Source organism: Manduca sexta, chromosome 10 (assembly GCF_014839805.1).
Source record: "Manduca sexta isolate Smith_Timp_Sample1 chromosome 10, JHU_Msex_v1.0, whole genome shotgun sequence".
NCBI lineage: Eukaryota > Metazoa > Arthropoda > Insecta > Lepidoptera > Sphingidae > Manduca > Manduca sexta.
The window spans coordinates 7,286,262-7,307,302 of NC_051124.1; the positions used below are offsets into that span (position 1 = coordinate 7,286,262).

The 21,041-nt window shown below is 35.0% G+C and overlaps 2 protein-coding genes across 2 annotated transcripts in view; one reads left to right on the plus strand and one right to left on the minus strand.

The window, feature by feature from the left end:
- The window catches only part of LOC115442702, a 52,509-nt gene that overhangs the window by 22,820 nt on the left and 8,648 nt on the right, over positions 1-21,041 (plus strand). Inside the window, exons 7-32 of the mRNA XM_037437194.1 lie at positions 3,903-3,968; positions 4,423-4,552; positions 4,792-4,978; positions 5,201-5,313; positions 5,380-5,519; positions 5,591-6,229; positions 6,311-6,505; positions 6,726-6,866; positions 7,093-7,260; positions 7,341-7,424; positions 7,514-7,664; positions 7,766-8,294; positions 8,365-8,672; positions 8,781-8,987; positions 9,060-9,159; positions 9,226-9,786; positions 9,866-9,992; positions 10,080-10,303; positions 10,501-10,712; positions 10,945-11,130; positions 12,588-12,711; positions 13,279-13,416; positions 13,761-13,907; positions 20,177-20,329; positions 20,489-20,565; positions 20,850-21,026. Of these exons, the coding sequence (XP_037293091.1) occupies positions 3,903-3,968; positions 4,423-4,552; positions 4,792-4,978; positions 5,201-5,313; positions 5,380-5,519; positions 5,591-6,229; positions 6,311-6,505; positions 6,726-6,866; positions 7,093-7,260; positions 7,341-7,424; positions 7,514-7,664; positions 7,766-8,294; positions 8,365-8,672; positions 8,781-8,987; positions 9,060-9,159; positions 9,226-9,786; positions 9,866-9,992; positions 10,080-10,303; positions 10,501-10,712; positions 10,945-11,130; positions 12,588-12,711; positions 13,279-13,416; positions 13,761-13,907; positions 20,177-20,329; positions 20,489-20,565; positions 20,850-21,026 (5,284 nt within the window). The remainder of the gene's footprint in view (positions 1-3,902; positions 3,969-4,422; positions 4,553-4,791; positions 4,979-5,200; positions 5,314-5,379; positions 5,520-5,590; positions 6,230-6,310; positions 6,506-6,725; positions 6,867-7,092; positions 7,261-7,340; positions 7,425-7,513; positions 7,665-7,765; positions 8,295-8,364; positions 8,673-8,780; positions 8,988-9,059; positions 9,160-9,225; positions 9,787-9,865; positions 9,993-10,079; positions 10,304-10,500; positions 10,713-10,944; positions 11,131-12,587; positions 12,712-13,278; positions 13,417-13,760; positions 13,908-20,176; positions 20,330-20,488; positions 20,566-20,849; positions 21,027-21,041) is intronic.
- LOC115442703 (signal peptide, CUB and EGF-like domain-containing protein 2) lies at positions 11,310-12,462 on the minus strand. Its single transcript, XM_030167837.2, is given in 2 exon segments — positions 11,310-11,622; positions 11,625-12,462. Coding segments are annotated over 2 exon segments (1,101 nt in total). The 5' UTR covers positions 12,421-12,462; the 3' UTR covers positions 11,310-11,317.

A 21,041-nucleotide genomic window follows, 5' to 3' on the forward strand; every position in this document is an offset into this window, starting at 1 on the left:
GAGCAAAGTTCTGTTAGGTTTTCGATAGATAGGTGATAGGCTTGCCCTTATCCATGGGGTGAATATGGGGATATACATGATTCGTATGACAAAATTCCTAATATCCGATCTATATAATCTTAGGGTTGCATTTATAAATGTAAGTCAGTTCCGCTCTCAAGTACGATAAAGCTGAGACGCTGACAAACAAATATCGGCATCTTAAGATAGCCGCTATTAAAGAAACTCATATTAACTAACCTCAAATGATTATTAACAAACAGCATAATATTAAGTTTTAAGTCACAATATGTGGCTGTCTTTTGTTTATGTATTACCGCCAACTCAGCTGAGAAAAAGCTCTCAAATGACAGCTTAAGCCTGATTTATAAATAGTTCTATACATTATGTCCACTTGAAATGTAACTCAGAGGTGAATCTGATGCATTAATAAAGCCTTTATATCTTTTCGATATATAGTTTAATAAACAGCCAAATGAACGGAACGGAACGGACTGCCAAGACGAATGTCCGCAAGTTCAAGTCCCAAAGGGCACACACCTCTGACTTTTCTAAAAAATCATGAGTGTATTCTTTGTGAATTTATCATTCGCTTTAACGGCGAAGGAAAACATCGTGAGGAAACCTGCACATCTGAGAAGTTCTCTATAGGAATTTCGAAGGTGTGTGAAGTCTACCAATCCGCACCAAGCCAGCGTGGTGGACTAAGGCCTAATCCCTGTCAGTAGTTGAAGAGGCCCGTGCTCAGCAGTGGGCAATTATATAATACAGGGCTGATATTATATTATTATATAAACAGCCAAATACCAACATTAATATCACCAACACTCATAAAAAACCGCATTATTAACCCGTGCGTAATCCCAGAATTCATATAAAACTAAAAACATACAGTTAACCCTCCATAATCCAGCTTTGAATTCATCTGTGTCAAGCGGTGACGCTGTTTGCTTCGCGCCCGTACATTTCTGAGGCACGTACACACTAATAACCGTAGTCCGATGGGTATAATAGACCGTGTAATTACTACATCGCATACAAGCCAAAACTATCTTAGTGTTACGTTATACGGGTTTATTGAAGTACATTTTTGTATGGATGTTTTTGATACGTGCTCGGTGGTTTGGTTAATGTTACGTGGAACGTTTAATGACGTCGTATTCTCTATTATTATTCCAGATGGATTTTAGTTAGCGGTGTATTTTGCTCGTCTATGTACTAAATTTATTTCTACTTTTATATGATTTACTATTGGAGCTTATTTTATTTAATGCTTACTTTTATTAAGACATTTCGTGTTGTAATATTTGATTGCTTCGGTGGCGTAGTTGTATTGTGTACACGGCATACCTCGCGGAGGTTCTGAATTCGAATCCGGCAGTCAGGCAAAGTAATATTGAGTTTTTATACTCAAATTCAGCCTGGAGTCTAGAATTTGTGCCCGATACAATAGGCTCGCACCCTATCACGCCATGGGTCGGAACAGACATGTCGAAGAGCGAATGCCTTGATTGCTCTTCTGCCTAACCCTCTGGGGATAAAGGTGTGATGTATGGCATAGTACATTTTTTTGAAAATCCCTTGGGCTTGAGTATGAAAATAATTTGATCGATGTTCAATATAATCTGCGGATAGAAGCCAAGATGTGTATTTATCCTTGCCTCTAAAAGCCTTATTAATAAATACAACTGTGTTTCACTCTGACGTGCGATATCAACTGAGAGCCTGTCAATTTAAAGTTAGCATCTTAAGGTCGCTATTTAATAAACAGCTATCAATAATATCTCAAGTGATATCTTAAGTCATATGACGAATTTTGATAACTCAACGTAGTTTATTTAACAATGCCGACTCAGTTGAGAGCAAGCTCTTATATGATAACTTAAGCTTCGTTAATTACATTCAAGATATTAAATATCTACTTGAGATCCTACTTAAAGGTGAGATTGATTTTTTAAAACGGCAATAAAAGTAAATGTTGCAACTATTTAACCTTTAAAAGATGACGTCACAATTAGTTTTTATTTTTAAGTATAGATACAATACTTTATTTCAAAACGAAGCATTAGCCTTAAATAGAATAATCCTTTCTTAAGAAATAGAGGATCATCAAGGTTATCTTTAAGTAAAAGAAAGATAACCGCTACAGTACATAATCGCTAGTATTTCTATACATTTCAGTGAGAATCCGAGAAATTAAATTAATAGAATGCTCTCAATGGGCACTGTTAATGCTGTATTGTCACGGAAAATAGTAATTTGTAGTATAACAAAATGTTTACTTACATAATAGTTTACTATAGCTATCAATTTGCAAGGAAATTACTTTTATTTGTTCAGTATTGTTTGTATTGGGTATAGATAAATTAATGGTTTTGTTTCACTTGCTTTTCGTGGAAGCGTTTAGTTAGAGTTTGGTTGTAATTAAATTATAGCATTTTTTTGGAAGTTATAAGATGTTGTTTCAACTTTTGACCTTATATTGTTAGTTGTCGGTCCAGAATGTCTAGTAAATATTTTTTTTATTTTAAAAATTCATAATTGTCCCCTCTTTAACTAGATATAGGGGAAATAAAAAAAAATGTAAAGATACTTAAACATATTGACGTGCAACTACTATGTTCTTATCTCTGCACCACACCTCAGGATGGTTGGTAGAGAATGCCTCTGGCATTAAGTTTACCTTTACATATAATCAATAAATAAATAAAAATATAAGTCATTATTATAAAAATGTCTTCGTTTATCTTACGCCTTATTGTCCCCGACTTGGAAGTTTCTAGTAATTTACATTTTCCTAGTATACAATGTTTTCGGCGTACCAATAATAAATACTCCCGCAGTTGTTTTCAGAGTAAATATTGTTTACTTATGTCAGACAGCATTTGCTTCGTCCCCGAAGTAACAAAAACTATGTTTTTCGAGTCATAAATAAGAGCAGTAAGATTCGTGAATTTATTTATTTAGAAATATACTAAGAAAATAATACACTGCCTTCTGAATTGTAAATAAGCGTTCCCTAAATTTTTGGATGATGAGCTATTACTAACCAGGCGCCGCAAAGTAGTCATCTTCTACGATCGTTAACGCTAAAAGAAAATAGAAAAAATGTATGAGAATGACATATCTTAACGATAAGTCTATCGTTAGGATATGTCATTCTCATATATAACATTAGCGTTAATGATTATAGGACTGTATCTCGACTAAAGCCACTGTATATATTATTTTGTTCGTATATGGACGTAATAATTGTCATTCGACATTGTGTATGTATGCTGTACAATGTTTATAATGAATTTATATATATACATCGGTCCTGTATTACGCACTGTACCACTTTTGAGCATGGACCTCTTCAACTGCCTAGAGGTATAAGGCCTTAGTCTATTATTCTGGTCTAATGGAGATTGGCAGACATTACATACTCTCAAAATTCTTATAGAGAACTTCCCAGGTATACAGGTTTCCTCACGATGATTTCCTTCACCATTAGCAAGCGATAACTCACAAAGAATACACAATACAGTTTAGAAAAGTTAATGTTTATATGTTTGTATGTTTGTACCCTTAGGTTTTGAACCTATGGATTTTTGTCGTGGCAGTACGTTCTACTCCCAACTAGGCTATCACCGTTTTATATATATAACAAGCTTTATTTATGGCTAATGTTATTTATATAATTCGAAAATAACCCTTTTTTAACAAGTACGGGGAGATAAATTACAATATTTTCAAGAAATGGTTTCATATAATAACGCAATGTCAAGATGACCGTGTATTTATTTTTATCAGAAAAATCCATGCGGCCGGAGTCGCTCTAATGCTATTAAAGCCGGAGATCCATGAGACTTGCATGCAACATGAATGCCTTCCTTGATACAATACGTGTTGTTTTGCAGCTGTCCTGCCCACACACCGATACCGCCGCCACCCCCGCCGCCTCCGCTTACCATACCTCCACATAGGTAAATAACAATACTAAATAAACACGACTACTATGCATGCATCCAATTAACCGCCATTTTCAAACGCAATTGCTATTTCGAACTATTTCAAAATGAACCAATCAGAACACGTTTTTTTGACAAGCTTCAAACGAGTTATTTTGATTGGTTCATTATCAGAATTTAATTGACGATTAATATTAGAATCGTTTGTTCAAAACGACTGTAAATAGACTTTGCTTTACGTAATGAGAAATGTATTCAGAAATAATTATAAATAAGCAGTTCTGAGTAGACGTCAGAATTACAGAAGTGTTTCTGAGGAAAATCTAAGTTTAAGCCTATTGGTATGCATCCTTATAGTGGTATAGTGTACTTTTATTTTGACTTTTTAAAAAATGTACAAGTTTAATAATGTAAACTTCGCCATTGTCCATCTAAATCTAAACTTGCCTCAAATCTATCTCCTTTTCAGGACGAAACACGTCTCATTTGCTCGCTCTCACACTCTCACGACGTTCGACGATTCCGTCATGCCGGCTGCCGTAGGAGGCAGTCGATTTAGGAGAGATTGTGAGAGGTTGATCGATGGTAGAGTTGTTAAGGTATGTAAAAGAGTTGAAGAAGTAATATTTTCAGAAAATATTAATATAAAAATCCATAGTTACACTTTTTAGTTGCAGTTGTGACTAGATTTATCCTAAATAAATATTATTGGTTCTCAGCAATTCTTAATTATTCATCTTGTAATCTCTTAGAAAATCATTTATCAGATCCCTTTAATTACACTGTAGATTGTGAATTAAACTAGTTAAGCAATGTTTTCTTCCAAATTTTATTTCAGCCTGAAGCGAAGCAGTACGCGACGCTGCCTGTGATGTTCCAGCCGTTTCCGCCGTATCCGCAATTCATAGCTGCGCAGGCGCCGGCGCCTATACACTACCCACCGCCGATCGCGCCGATGCCAACGCTACCGGCGACATCAGTGCCAAGACCTACGCAAACAGAACAACCTAAGGTTGTTGTACTAGGTAGGTATCATTATTCTTAACCTATAGTAAAGATCTCCTACCGTGTTAGTTTGGTCTTATGTAATTAAATTAGTTGAGCGTAAGCAGCAGTCCAACATTGAATAAGGATTAAGGACTCGAAAAGGACAGATATTACTAACATTGAATAATTAGATATTCTTTTCTACCTACTACTAATTATTATAATTGCTAAACTTTAATTAATTTCATTAACAATTTCAGATTCAATAAAGAAAGGAGTGATGCGGACACAAGCGACACAGACTGAAGTATGTTTAGGAAGGAAACCATTACCACCTAACTACTTGTCACTTAGCCCACGAACTATTAAACGGGTAATTAGTGCTACAATAATAGAATGTGTTCCATTTGTCCCCATATTAATCTATATAAATATACAGGTTAAAATGGTGGCGGCTGGCGTTCAAACTAACGGATACACTGTAGGAGTAAGACGACTTACCAAGTCTTTCTCGGAGGTAGGAGGTGATAGGTTAGCGGGTCGTGATAATCAAAGCGATATTCCCACTACTGTTGAAAGGTAAATAAACGACTTTTATAAAAATAGAAGGTAGAATAGAGTAGATTAATAAAGTAACATAACACTTACAGCTTCATAGGAAATGACCACGAAAAACTTCACAGGACACAGTCAGAAGAACCGCCTAGGTCTCCTAGATCGCCGACCGCTATGATGCCTTCTTCACCTCTGATGCAAAGAGGCGACTCTGATGACGTCACTTCTTCTTCTGTAAAGTCTGTAGCTTCGTCACAAATAGACAAATCGTCGGAACTAAGCGCATTACAGAGGCAGGCGCAAGAGTACTTCCAACAAAACTTTCAATTTATTCACGAAAGTGATAGAGATGATACTATAGATGACGATATAGAAACTATAGAGAAAAGTATGGCATTAAATCGCAGAAATTTAGAGTATCTACAGCAAGAAATAGCAAAACAAGCGAAAACCGATAAATCCCTTAGATCTATTCTGTCGAAAAGTACTAGCGATGCTTCACAGAAAACTATAAATTCTTCGCACCCATTCTCAAAGACTTCTACATTCCAATCAGAACCTTCTACAGAAACTTCAGCTACAACGACAGATGATAGTGAAAAGAATGAAAAAGAAATCATCATAGACTTTGAACCGCGACCTGATGATGAGGCTATACCTTTCACTACACTCCGCAGAAAATCAAGAAGAATGTTACAGAAAACGTTATCTGAGGGTGAAATTCTTCTCGATGTGTAAGTATTGCTCTTAATAATATTTGTTGAATTAATTACACACTAAATAAATAGATATAAAAAATCAAATATTACTTTTAGAAGAAAAACAGAATTACAAACGAACGGAGAAGGTGTAAAAGACGCTCCTCTAGTAATGTCAACGAGTCAAGAAAATATGACAAGAGAAGATAGGGAACGAGAAGCAATGTACAGACAATACATAGCTCAGAATTACAATCAAACTCCGATAAAAGACGAAGGAATATTCGGATTTGAACCCGATGGATCATTTAGGTAATATAATTTGCAGAAGTTACATGGCTAGTTTAAGCACAAACAGTACATTAGATTAAGCAACTCTACATTACACTAGCGCATCAATTCAACACTTCACAATTTCCAAAATTAAGTATAGTGCAATGCCTATCACCTTTTATTCGACTGCTGCAACTAAGTAGTTTTAAAATGTATGCTTAGCTTGCATTCATTCTCATCCATGTATATCTCTTCATAGTTCTTCAGATGGGAATGCACCATATGAAGACTTTCACGAAAAATATATTAGTTACAAGCATGAGCCATTTAGAAATCGAAGCGTAAGTTTCGAGGAACCAACAGAAATTACTAGTAAGAGGGATGCTATTACAACAAAGAGGTATGCACGACGCACATATTAGCTACTCTTTTTAATATTTTGCAAACGATTGGCAAAACTTGTGTTAGAGACGATTCATTCTTTCGTAGTCTTAGAGTAAGGCCTGCCTAGATTTTAATTATAATGGAAGTTATAATCGAGGTAAATAATACAGTAATGACATATATAACCTCTTAGTTATAAACAATTTAAGTAAATGACAAGTTCCATAAAATTTTTTTTTCAGTACTGCTAAATCAAGCCCCGGTTCTCCGGAACCTACGCAGCCAGAAACTGACGTGGAACATAAAACAAAGCGGGCAGTGATTTCAAATAACGTAACGACAATACCAGCGCCTTTAGAGAAATCGTCGCCTTGTGCATCAAACGAATCACTTACAGTAGATCCTACAAGGTGGGTATTTGAATCTTTTCGTTAGTCTCTCTTCGAGCATGCTAGCTTACGTCAAATTCTTATAAAATATATATTTTCAGAGATCATTCTGATGGCATGTGGAATGAATCCCAAACAACAGTTCTTCAGATAGACTCTGGCACAGAAAATGGCACTGTTATCAGGTAAATAAATCTAATATCAAAAATATATTTACAAATACTTTCTATTATATTAAGCAAAACATAATTCAATCTCAATTTTGGAATTGCAGTTCGTCAGACCTGAGTTCTTTAGCTGCCTCGCCTGGAGCGCTAGCATTGTTAACTCCGACATCAAGACGAAAACAGCTTTTATTACTGCAACATCAGCAACGATCTTCTTTAGACACAGATGCTTTGGATGAAGAGTTTGATGCGTCACAGGTACTGTTTCCTAAACTTTTGTGATGTTTATTTATCTAGCCATCATAAAAACATATAATGAAATTAAGTATACTTATATGCATATATTATAATTTCACCAGAGTCAGTCTCCTACATCTCCAAGAAACAAACTAGATACATCAAGCTCCAGTTCTGCACAGGCAAGAGCATCTTTGTCTCCACCAGCAGTTGTGCCAAGTGTTACTCTACCGATAACAAAACAGCCAACTATATCGAAAGCCATATCGCCAATAGCACCACCAAAAGTTAATCATACACCAGCGATTGCTATCACTCATCCAAGTTTAGATTTAGCAGATGTACCGTTTAAGAGAACGCCGAGTTTTATCAACAAAAAGCGAGAGAGAGCACTCAGTCCTTCCAGGCGAAGAGATTTACAACGAAAAGCAATGCAAAAGGAACCCAATGGTACAATACCGAATCAAATTAAAGAGTCACCGTCTGAACCTTCATTAGCTAAAGCTCCTAGCAGTGAAACAAGTTTAAATAGAACTGATTCTGGTAAAATAAATACCACAGATGTATCTGAAAGTACAACAACAACTGAAGATTATGTCACAGCGAACTCAGATAGTTCGAAGAAAAGCAACTGTAAAAATCAGAATCAGCGTACGTATAGATTTTGGTTGATGATTAAGCTCCTATGCGTTTTTTAAATAAAATATTTAATTATTTACAGATCACGAAAATAATAAAGCCCAAGAAGGTTCATCTTTTGAAAGTGCTTCCAGTCTTTACTCTTCTACTCGAACGGACAATATTCCAGAAGAGTTTGTCGTTCCAAGTTTTTCACCACCTTTGGAATTAAATGATGATTTCATGGTACCTGATTTATCATCACCACCATTACCATTACCTGAAAGAATTTCAAAGTCATCTGTAGAAAAGATTGAAGTTAAAGCCGAAATTACTCCGACCATTGAACACATCAAGAGAGATAAGACTGACATTAAAGTTAAAGAAGAAAATATACCAAGGGTCTCTAAGGTGAGAATGCTATTATTAGCAACGGAACATTTTTTATAAATATAACATTTTATTGTGTTGTGGTAATTAACATTAATGCGAAATACGTTCATTAAAATTTTATTGTAGTCTATACGTGGTACAATAAGTGGCAAAAGTAGTTCAAGTGGAAGTTATAGCATAGGTGGCTCTAATCCAAATGTTACCGAAGATGTTGAAGAGAAAACACCCACAGAAAAAATTGTGGAAGTGCCGGAAAAGATAGAAACCAAAACCAAAGAAGATAAAGTAACGAGCCCAATTCGGGAAAAAGAGCAACTAGTGCCAAAAATGATGGTAATGGGTTAAGAGTATAGTATATTTGTAAACAAAAATATGTTATGTACTTAGATATCTCTTCTATTTCAGGGTTCATTATCCGATGATGAAAGAAGTGTCCACTATTCATCTTCTGGTTACTATGAAAGTCCCGTTGAGGATGATGATGATGGTGGATTGAGTAAGAAAAGTAATTCTTTTTATACTAAATAATTTTTTACACATTGGTCTTATCTAAACCACATTTCTTTTTCAGCTTACAAGCACTCTCAAAAATATAGATCTACTAGCAGGCCGAAAATGTGGCTCAGTGAGGAGAAACGAAGAAAGAAGAAGGCGTTTACGTTGGAATTTTCAAAATCATACGATGATTCTATATCAACTTCACAAGATGATTGGGGTAAGAAAACAAAAGAACCTGATAGCATCAGCCAACGGTCAGAACGGAGTGTTTCAAAAACGTCAAACCTCAAATCACCAGGAGAGGAAAAATCAGAAGTTAGAAAGAAGAAGACTCACTTTATTGACAAACCTAAGAGTGTGCAGTCATCACCAAGAGAACCAGTTGACATAGAAAAATGCCTGAAAGAGAAATCGGTCAAAGAAAAAGAGGAAATAAAGCGACCTGTTGAAAGGGAACGTTACGTCAAAAGAACAAAATTAAAGGCAAAAAGTCCTACACAGAGTAAGGCTATAGATGGAAGTCATGGCTACAGACCTCAACATTATGACAGAAGGGAACCCATGGGATCTAACATGAAACTACATTTAAATATTCCTACGTCTGATGATTCCAGTGAACAGTATAGAAAAGATGGTAAATTCTTTTTCAGTCAAATTAAATTCTGTCTTATTTCCAGCATTATATTATAACACATCCTTATTTTTATTTCAAGGTGGTAGTAATGGCAATATATCACCAAGGAAGCACAGGAGGTTACGGGACAGCCCACGTAGGAAGACAGCTGCTAACTCTAATAATATCAAATCGCCGACTGCAACTGGCAACCACACAGGCTATAGGTAATAAACAATACAATGAATATACTTTAAAAATACTACATATACAAAAATATTTAATTACTATGTGATATATCCTCTTCCGATTAGTTGTAGACCACGACGAAAAAGCGGGTCAAATGAAAGCATATCACTACCTGGTAGTTTGCCGAGAAGAAAACAATCAATTCCCACAATTCCATGTGTCAGTTCGTTGGAAGCGGAAGATATAGAAACTACTAGAACATTAACTAGTGCTGGATCAAGACTCACTCCTTTGCGGTATATCAGAAGTCCTACGACTTCACCACGACATCATAGGAAGCAAGATCGAGGTATGTGTCACTAATTAATAATTTATTTACTTCAACGAGTTTTGCTAATTTATACCATTTTAGCCTGCTAAGATCGTGATACACAACTTGATTAACCATAATAGACTTTAAGATCTTCTATTTTGAATGTATTTTTAACTGACTTCAATAGCAAAGGTTGCTTAATTCGTCGTACAATTTTTTTTTTCAATTTCTAGATGGTAAATTTGCAAAAGCAGCATCAGCGGAATCTTTGCGTTCAGTCTCACCAGGATCAGACTCGGTCTTCTATTCAGAACAGACTGAGCAAAGTCTTACCGGTGCTGATGGGGAGGCTAAAACACATTGCTTACATTGTGGTAAAGAAGTTCATATCATTACTGCTGCGCATGAACACGACAGCGTGGCTTCAAGGACTTCACATACTGATGTAAGTGCTTGATTTGGTAAATAAATTTTAGTATGCAAACTTGTTCAAAGTCGTATAAGATTTGCTATAGGTGATCTTGTCTCCTATCTCTAGAAATAAAGTTGAATGATATAAAATTGACTATGAAGTAAGACAAAATACATAAAGCGATACTGATATATATAAAAAAGGATTTACTCCTTCTTCTTTAATTACTTACAGACATACATATACATATTAAAAATTATTTTAGGAATCCTATGCGGATGCAACTCCAGATATCGTACCAGCTCCGGCTGGATTTGCAGATTCCCCTTCCTGCTCAACTGCATCTAAAAAACATACTGGAGCTCGGTTGTATAAGAAACTGGATAAGAGATATCGATCTGAAGATAAATCTCGGCATCATTATCGTCACAGGCAAGACGTCAGAGCAAAGGTAATATATTACTTGTATTTTCAGTGATTGTATTAATAACAACCTGAAATAGATTACATCACAAAATTGATTTCCTCAAAATATTTCGTGTACAGTTATATAAATTAATTCTATGGTTGTTTAATTAAAATTTCCTAATAAGTTGCATATATAAATGTTTTAATCTCTCATTTCTTTATAAATATATTTACACACAGGTTTTTGTTTTATTCTCGAAAGCAAAACCCCACTTACAGATACACTGAAAACCTCCAGGGGTGTTCAAGCAATCTTGAGTCTTATTGTCACAGTGACTTTCATCTATAATGCATTCATTTTTATCAACACACATGCCGAATTGAGAATTCCAAATGAATCCCTCATCCTCGCAATTGCACGATACATTCCATTTATTGTTAATCATGCTGTCGAAGTTGTGATTACTTCTTCGATCAAATTTACATACGCTTTTAGTCCAGAGATTTCGTTTATGAACCAAACAAGGATTTTCATTTTTTTGTAACATTCATTGGAGTTTATGTACCTAATTGGACAACAAAGATCAGGACAAAAACTATACATGGCACATGCGAAAGATTGAGTATCGTTAGCTCTGTAGTCGTGGTTCCTCGATCCGTGTACAGGATCTAAACAGTTCGCGAAATTATCACAAGGTTCGCCTAACATAGACAAAGCTGGGGTTTCCAAAAGAGTATACCAGCACATGTAGTAAGAAGCAGATGTACGCCATACAAATCTCTCTTTAGGCCCATCAAATGGTATTCCAGTTTTGTCTGCATTCGACACAGCATCTTTACATTCATTCTCTAATGTACTCACCGTTTCATTCACAGGCACACCGTTTGCATTTATTATTGTCAATATATCATCTTTTCTAGTTATAGGTGCAGTTTCAATTACACTATGAAGGTATATTATACATTTATAGAAATCTTTGTGGCAGTTTTGTTGAACTTTCCAATGAAGACATTTTAGCGGAGGCTCAGGAAATTCTTTGAAATAGCCAATAAGTTCTTCGCTTGGTTTATTTTGGTGATATCTTTGGTCCCATTCATTGAATTTGTGGTTTCTTAAATAATACGCGATATCCTTCAACGCCAGCGAAACCCATCCATCGTCAGGTACTTGAAATGTGGATTCATGAGTTTGCTTTATTGTAGAGACTTCGACAATAATATTTTGCGTGGCGATGGTTGTTACAGTCCCCTTTTTAGTTTTGCGACATTCAATTAATGATGCAATGATCATTGAATACACTATTATTATGAAAATATGGGAGGATATCTTCATTTTTATAAAGAAGATATTTATCGAATAATGACATTTGTTGACAAATTAAAATTTTTAAACGACGTTTCAGCTAATGCTTTTCACGCAGTTGGATCATCAAAGATATGAACTCAATCTATATTTAAGTTGGAATGTAATAAAAAAGAAATATATAATTTTAATTTCAGTCTGAAGAAAGAGGTAAGGAAGATTATGCAGTTACCGAAAAGCCTGCTGACACGCGTATAGCACGATCTGCTGGCAACAGTCTTGACAAATTAGCTGGATCTAGCGCTAGCGTCGATCCTGATGGTAAATCGTATTTCTACTTGTATTATCTTATTTCCTTATGTTTAAAAGGGTAAGAAATAAAAATAAATACCAAACGAAGTAATAATATTTGTTATAAGTTCAGAAATAAAACAATTATTTTACTTTATGGGTGTAATATTTATAAAATATTGATTTCCAGAGCTATTATAGTTTTTCTAATAGCAAAGTTGTAAAACTATTGGGAAACTGACGGTTGCTCAAACTTATACTTTAGGCGTTTAATCAAATACGTAACATAATATTTGCTTTCATAATTTGAACAGGTGTTTACGCTACAATGATTATTTTCAAATTGATTACATTCCATCTGATGTAGAGTTCAATAAAAAATTGACGCCTACTTACAGTTAGTTTTCTCATGAACTGTAAAAGTAAAAGTAACATCCAAGGTAAAAGCTATAAAAGTAGCTGTAAAACAAAATATTGTAATTTAGCCAAAAGTAATTTTGACTTTTAGTAACAGTGAATTAACTAGCCACTAGGTTCGATAGTCGGCATAATGTCAGTGTTTAAATACTTCTCATCTTAATTACATATTAAAAATAGAGCACGAAGAATGTTCGGGAAGTTCAGAAGGTGCCGAAGGCGGCCGCGATGAAAGAGGCGTTTATGCGACACCCTGGTGGTGTGGTACCTGGATTCTTCTATCAGAAAATGACGATCATTGGACCAGGATCCCACCAGGTAAAAACTAATAATATTGTGTTAGTATTGTAGGTAAATTAATATTTTCGACATTCATTCAAACTACCATGATGTTATAAAACATTTTTTTTATTCTTAAACTAAAACAAAAAATCTGGTAGAATGCTAAGGAAACGGTTAATTTAAATAAGTGCAATTACGTTCAACGTAACATCGTTTATTTGTTATTATAATATCTTTATTTGCATACGAAATTTTTAGTAATTCTATGTTATTTCAAAATAAAAAAATATGGCGGGATTGTAAACAATACTTAAAATACAAACCTCTTTCATAAATCTTAAATATTCCGAGCATTTATTTTGATAAAATGTGTTCCAAAGATTCTCTAGACGCCAAAGAAGCTGGCAAAGACGATCCGACGGAGTCAGAGACGGAATTCAACAAGAGATACGTGGCGCTCACGCACCGGTTGGTGCATAGACGGGCGTGCATCGAACTCAACAGACGACAAGCTGACAATACATTTGGTGAGTGGTTTTAGTTTACAACATTCATAATGTAAGTATATAATAGCATCACGCCTTTTCCCTTGTTAGGGATAGGCAGACATATAACACCCACATTTCACCAGCTGTGTTAAGTCCCATATACTGGGAGAGCCTATTGACATTTACCACAACAAATTCCAGACCATGGATTAAAGGTGGATAGAAAAACTAAATATCATTTTATATAAGGGAGTCTTGCCTTAGAGTACTTGAGATTTACTAGTTTGTACAAGAAAGTTGATTTAAGTAACTTTTGCTCTTCTCGAGAACGTGAATTTTATTGTAAATAAATAAAGTTCAATGATTGTAGCCATTGTCTATACTGAGCACTATAAAATTGGGTAAACATGGAATGTTTCCGAAATGAAACTGTGATAGAATTACTTATAATTTATTCAGTCATTGATCCCAAATAATACATTACTTCAAATCACTTTGAACACTGTATTTAATTCCCAATCTATCGGTGGAAAAACGATGACTAGTCGTAATTCGTTGTGCCACTACGTCATGATTGTTTATGACGTCCAACCATTCGACTTATTAAAAAAAACTTGCTGAATGTGATAATGTCGTAGTATTTTATCACGTGAACACTTTAGAATTTTAATCACGTGAAAGAGAAACTGGGAAAGCTCATGTAAGAGAGGTCAACAGCCAATACCGAATTAAAATAGGCCGATGATGATTACTCATTCCTATAAATTTCATGTTGCTAGGAAATGAGCTGCGAATCTCGTCGATTTGCGACTGGAATAAAAATGTTCAGGATCTACTATTTTTAGAGTAGCTATTACGCATTCATCGGAAGGGGCTGCAGGTGTTATACGCCCGAATGACGGGTTCTAACAGGCCGGCATAATTGTGTCGACAGCCGAGGGGTAATCATCTCTCGTCAGTCGACATTCTCTGGATCCCACTCCACTTACAAATGCATTAAGTGCAGTGGAGTTACTTTGAAATGCCCGTTTAAAAAAAAAACGTAATAGCTTCAATATACTATTATTTGTTATTTTTGGTTATTAAATTAAAGAGTTTGACACAATATTGTTACTTGATGACCAAGCATATATCTTACTATTTCTTTCTTCAAAAGTAAAAAATAATTTTATCGGCGCAATGTCTGTCCGTACATATCACAGCCGGTATTTCATTCTTACATTGTTCAATAAAATGGAATAAAGCATTGAGATTTGAAATAACATAACGACAGTTCAATGAATGTCGCTAACATATTTTGTGTGTGCCAAAATATTTTTGAAATTTATTTTCGTGAACATTTAACTGACCTTACAAAGGGCGTCTATATTTAAATTTTTAAAACATTTTTCACCAACGCTATATCATCTATAATAAACTAATATTAAGGTATAATAAAACGTTAATCAATTTATTACGCACAAACTCAAACAATCGCGCAATCGCATAATAAACAAAACCGGCTATCTTCATAAATCACTACGTGTACTAAATTCGGATAACTGAAAGCTGTGTTTCTACCGCGTGCCCTTCATTATTCCCGCTCATCTACAGCAGTTAGTATTGCGTCACAACTATTAACGACTCACATGAGTTAACTGTTCCACTTCTAACCGTGACGTGTTCAATTATTTCTAGTACTGTCTCTATTTTAATAGCATCACCTATTATTTTAAGAGTGTCCACTAAATTCTTTTGCTTGTCTACCAGTCGACTTGTATCAGCTCTAAATTTTTCATCCGCTGATGTAATGTTGTGAACGGATTTAAAACACAACCTTGACATCATAACGTATAGTGTAAGATATAAACGTAACTACTTCATGTTTGAAAGAAAGCAGTCGATAAAATCTCAAATCAAAAATGGCCGATCCCTACCGAACTAAATTTAATTTCGCAGAGCGTTTCGGACGTCAGATCTCAGTTGTTGACTGTGAGGTACTGCGGATAGATTTTTTCACATGTTACGTTGGCAAAATGTGCAGTGCGTATTGATTTTACATCGGATACTTGTTTAGAAGACAATTATTAATGTGACGTGTGACGTAATACTCATACTGTGCCTGCGTAAAAGTAGGGACGAAACTATCAGTCATTGTATGAGAAAGTCCTTGGAAAGAAGTTCGGTGATATCTTCAACATGGGACATTCGTGTGAGTAATACAATCGACTTACTTTTTTATTAGTTTCATTCGAACTGGTTTTTATTTTAGATTAATTTTCTTTTTTTGAATTTATTTTTTTAGTTAAAGACATGTTAAAGAACCCAAAAGGGAGTTTGAGGCAGAAATTGGAGGAGATATTCAAATTGATGTTGGTGTTGTGGTGTCGGCAGTGCGAGATTAACAAGCTTGTTGCTCCGGAGCCCTGTGGTAACAGAGATTTTTATTTTATTTTGTTTTGATTTTAGTAAGAGAATATTAAATTAAAAATAAAAAAAATGTAATTTGATTGCAAACATGAAATGTCAAAGTGATTCATGGAAGAGAGAAATATAGACGACGCGTAAATATTTTGAATTTTTAAATAACCGTAGAATTATTAAACTTATTTAGTTTTTACACTTATTTTTGTTACGTAAAATTGTTGATTTTATTTATTTATAAAATTTTTTTGCAATCAAGTAAAATAGTTTAATTTTTACTAAAATAAAAACTACAAATAGCGGTCTTATTGCTTTAGGCAATGTCTTTCAGACAACCATGGAATGGTTATTAAAAAAGGAGAAAGAGAGGGCAGCCTAGTGAATAAAATAATAATTTAGGATTATTAGAAATAATAATAAATAAAATGATTTATATACATGAAAATACGCATAATGATTTTAATATTCTTTTTGTCATTATATTGTTTTATCAAGTTTAGAATCATCACAAACAGTATCTAACACGTGGCGTACTTAGTCATTTCTTTTTATGTGATTGTTTCGATAAGCAATCGCGATATAGATAGTTGGGAATTGTTGGGGTATTCATATAATGAATACACATTTATTGCTCTAATGAATGTTTTGAATATTTAATTGACCATCAATTTACTACCGAGAAAAAATTTATCATGCATTATAAAATTATATTCTAAAAAAACCCATTTCATGATTTATTTTTTTACTTTTTATGATTTATTTATGTACCCATTTTATTACCAAATGTACATATTGGAATTTTTCAATTATAAAATTGCTAGAATACCGAATTACTATTACAAATGAATTAAGTAATATATCAATACTAACCAATTACTAATACAAATTCATGAACTAATATATCAATACTAAAATCTGGTCTGGCTAGAATGCAGAACAATAAAAAATACTAAACAGTTATAATTCACGGATACTATATTTGGAGAGTTGATCGATTTCCATAATAAGAAGTCAAGTGCAAATACCTTTCATTCCATTATGCTCGCCATGTGGAAAGTCTCAAGAGCTCATCAATTCATGTGCCAGCATTATTGCGCACAGTCTTATTGTGTTTAATGATGCGATGGTGTCTTAAAAGAAAAATGGCTTATTTCGGTATCATTGACAATAGCAGCTTGTATTGAAGAGTGGATAATGTGGTCTAGTATCATGGAGATATTATTGAATGTAGTAATTTTATATAAAAGAACACCTTCATTAACGTTTATGAAAATATAAATTTATATATTATTAACATATTATAAATTATTTCTTTTTTTAGTAATTATTAACAGTGAATTCCGTTTACATGCATGAATTGAAATAAAACTATTTATCGGATTTTATCGCGGTTTTTTATATTATATTTTTCAACCAACGTTTCGAAGATTTTGCAGCCTTATTGGTCTTCGGAGGAACAAATAAATTGATACCATCTTGAAATTAAACTAATTTTCGGATTGTATCGCGGTTTTAGTATTTTATTTTCTCCCGACATTTCGAAGACTTTGCAGCCTTCATGGTCACGGGGGGGACCATGAAGGCTGCAAAGTAAACATAAGAAATCATTATGATACTATCTTCCTGATTTCATATAACCGAATCGAATTTGTTGTTTGTCTTCTACTTTTTTCAAAATAACACATCTTTCAACAACTAATTATTAACAAACAAATCGATCATCACTTTTACTGCAACACTAGCATACTGATCGAGTTCATTCGCTACTATCTGAATACTCGCAAATTCGCGTCTCGACTGCCATTTTGTAAAGGCACAACACATGAGAAATTAATTACAAACATTAACCGCTAACCACGGTGATATTAATGTATGAATGAAACTTCACCGTTCAAGTTTTGGAACATTGCCAAAATGAGCGAATGCCGGTAAAATATTTTAATTGAGGATACGTTCCGACCGTCAAGTACGTTGAAGTGTGTCATGGCCGAGCGTTTCTACGGTGTTTGCCGTCTGTAGGTCGCCATTGTGTCTATTTAGATAAGAATATGAAAGACCGGCTGAAGAAGACATGTTGCTATTATGAATACTCCTAGTAATGACTTTAATGGCTAGTTGTGGTTAGGCTGTTTGTAGTTAGGATTGTTTTGGAATCGTCCTTTTTAATCTTGTAATATCTTGGGATAGGCAGTAACATACATAAATGCGCAGATTTTCTACTTTCTGGGGTTCCTCCTCAGCGTTTGGTAGTCGAGTGCTGTACTAGTTATAAATCTTAAATTGACGAATACATCTTCGTTGTTATCTATGGCTCATCTGTTAATAACCGACTGCCCGATTAATGTTGTTGTTCATAGAAGAGGTTTGAAAACTTCTCGTAATATGATCTATATTGGATTTGGATTAAGTTAACGAATGTAACCCTATAGCGGTGATTAGTTTCTTCAAAGCTTGTCTGTAATTATGTTACCAGTACTACCGACCTTAATGGCGATCGAATATTGAACGTGACTGGAGGGTGATGGTAAAAGCGAATATGCCGGCTTGCATGTTTAGCTGCTCGTTTATTGTGAAGAACGGCGATAGCCCAGGTGGTTGTGGTTCATAGAAGAGGTTTGAAAATTCCGAAATGGGTATATTGGATTTGATAAGTTACTTAACGAATGAAAATATGTGGTGTTAGTTTCTTGGCGAATTATCGCTTGCTTTAACGGTGAAGGAAAACATCGTGACGATCTGCATATTGAAAAGTGGAGGGTGATATTTTCTAGGGTGTGTGAAGTCTACCAATCCGCACTGGGCCAGCGTGGTGGTGGTAAAGCGAGTATGCCCGGCCCTTGCACGTTTCAGCTGCTCATCTCAGTGGGACAGTATATAATACAGGGCTTATATTATTATTGTTAATATTATTCTATTTTGTGTCTGCTACTCATCCTTCTAAACATACATGGAGCCTTTGGAATAAGAATAAGATCGTAAGGCGGCGCTCTTACAGTTCAATATGACATTACATTTACAATGCTCGTCAAATTTTTCCGATTCTGTAGTGCATCAGGGATGTTTGCAGATTAGCGAATAGATTGTTTTGACATATTGCGTATAAGGTGTATCTTTGATGGAAAGGGTGCAGGCCAGCTCTAATAGTAGTCTTCAAATGATTGATATTGTTGATTCTGTAACATTTCACATGGAATGGTTCAACGGTGAACCGCGTATTAATTTATTATTTAATAACTTACTAATATAATAGTTTAAATTATAATATTATTATTAATGCCTTTGGTAACCCGAATAAATAACTTATTTGGCGTCTTATTTAAATATTATTTTCAACTACACCCTGACCGCCAACTAGGAAATTAATCTTTCACGGACTACAGTTTAATTAAAACTCTTTCATCTTGGCATCTATTACATTTTTGAAGCCAGATATCCACCTTACGGGAAAGTTTAAGTAGACCCTTTCTTGGATATATTTAGTGTGGAATAAAAGCAATTTACGGCCAAACGAGAAGAGTAGTCTCCAAAGTACCTACATCGGCTCATCCAATCATATTATTAATGACTATATTTGGTCATATAATAAGACCCTTAATAAATCTAGTGCTTTCAAAAAGTACACACACCATCCCGCATTTATCCCTGAAGAGGTATGCAGAGGCGCAACCAGGGCAACTACTTTTCGCCAAGTGTGTTCCGTCCCATGATATCGGCCAGTCTATCGCCATATAGGGCACAAATTCCAGACTCCAGGCTAATACTGAGCAGAAAATCCCACATATCACTTTGCCCGACCCGGAATTCGAGCCCAGGACCTCAGAGGGCGCCGTTGTACTGAATGCAGTACAACTACGCCACCGAGGCAGTCCAAAAAGTAAGTAGAAATAATATCCCTTTTGTTGCAGAAAGCGATAAGACTGTTGTGGTCAGGCGCGGTAATGAAGAGTTCGGCTTCCGTATCCACGGCAGCAAGCCGGTGGTGGTGTCAGCCATCGAACCCGACACGCCGGCCGAGACCTCCGGGCTGGAGGTTGGGGATATTGTTATAGCTGTTAATGGTAAGGAATACGGATTAGATTTGCGCGCACGTGTTATTGAAAACGAAAATTTATTTGGTGGAACATACATAACCTTGTATATTGTATGTGTGTTAATATTATAGTGTTAGAAAATAATTTTTATACTTGAATGACAAAAATATGTTTGTTTTGTTTCAGGGATCAATGTTTTAGATAAGACGCATTCAGAAGTCGTGAAAATAGCGCATTCAGGATCAGAAATACTCGAACTAGAGGTACTTACTATAAACAATGCTTGCTAATTTAATGTCACCTTTGGTTTCATTCAAGTTTTTTCCACTCAAATTTACCAAAGACTTTCATACCATACCATACTTTGGTCTTGATAGTTCTCAAGCGATGTCTTTACTGAGTTAATCTAATTTTGAAGATATTTATCTCCTTCACTAAATTACATTTTTTTTTAATATAAATGAAATTCAAGTTAAAAAACATTTTTTTTTCTTTGGACAGCATTAATTGAAACGTTTTTGAATATAAAACCTTCATCCTTCATCAGGTGGCACGAACCTGTGATGTCGTAGCTTCCTTAGCCCATGAAAGCGGTCCAGCGGCGTTGTTCTCCGGATATCTCTGGCGTGCAGCTCCTTTGCGGCCGCATCATCCACCTCGCTGGACGCGGCGATGGTTCGTCCTGAAGAGGGACAACTGCCTTTACTACTATAAGACAGATTCGGTGAGTTATTTTGAA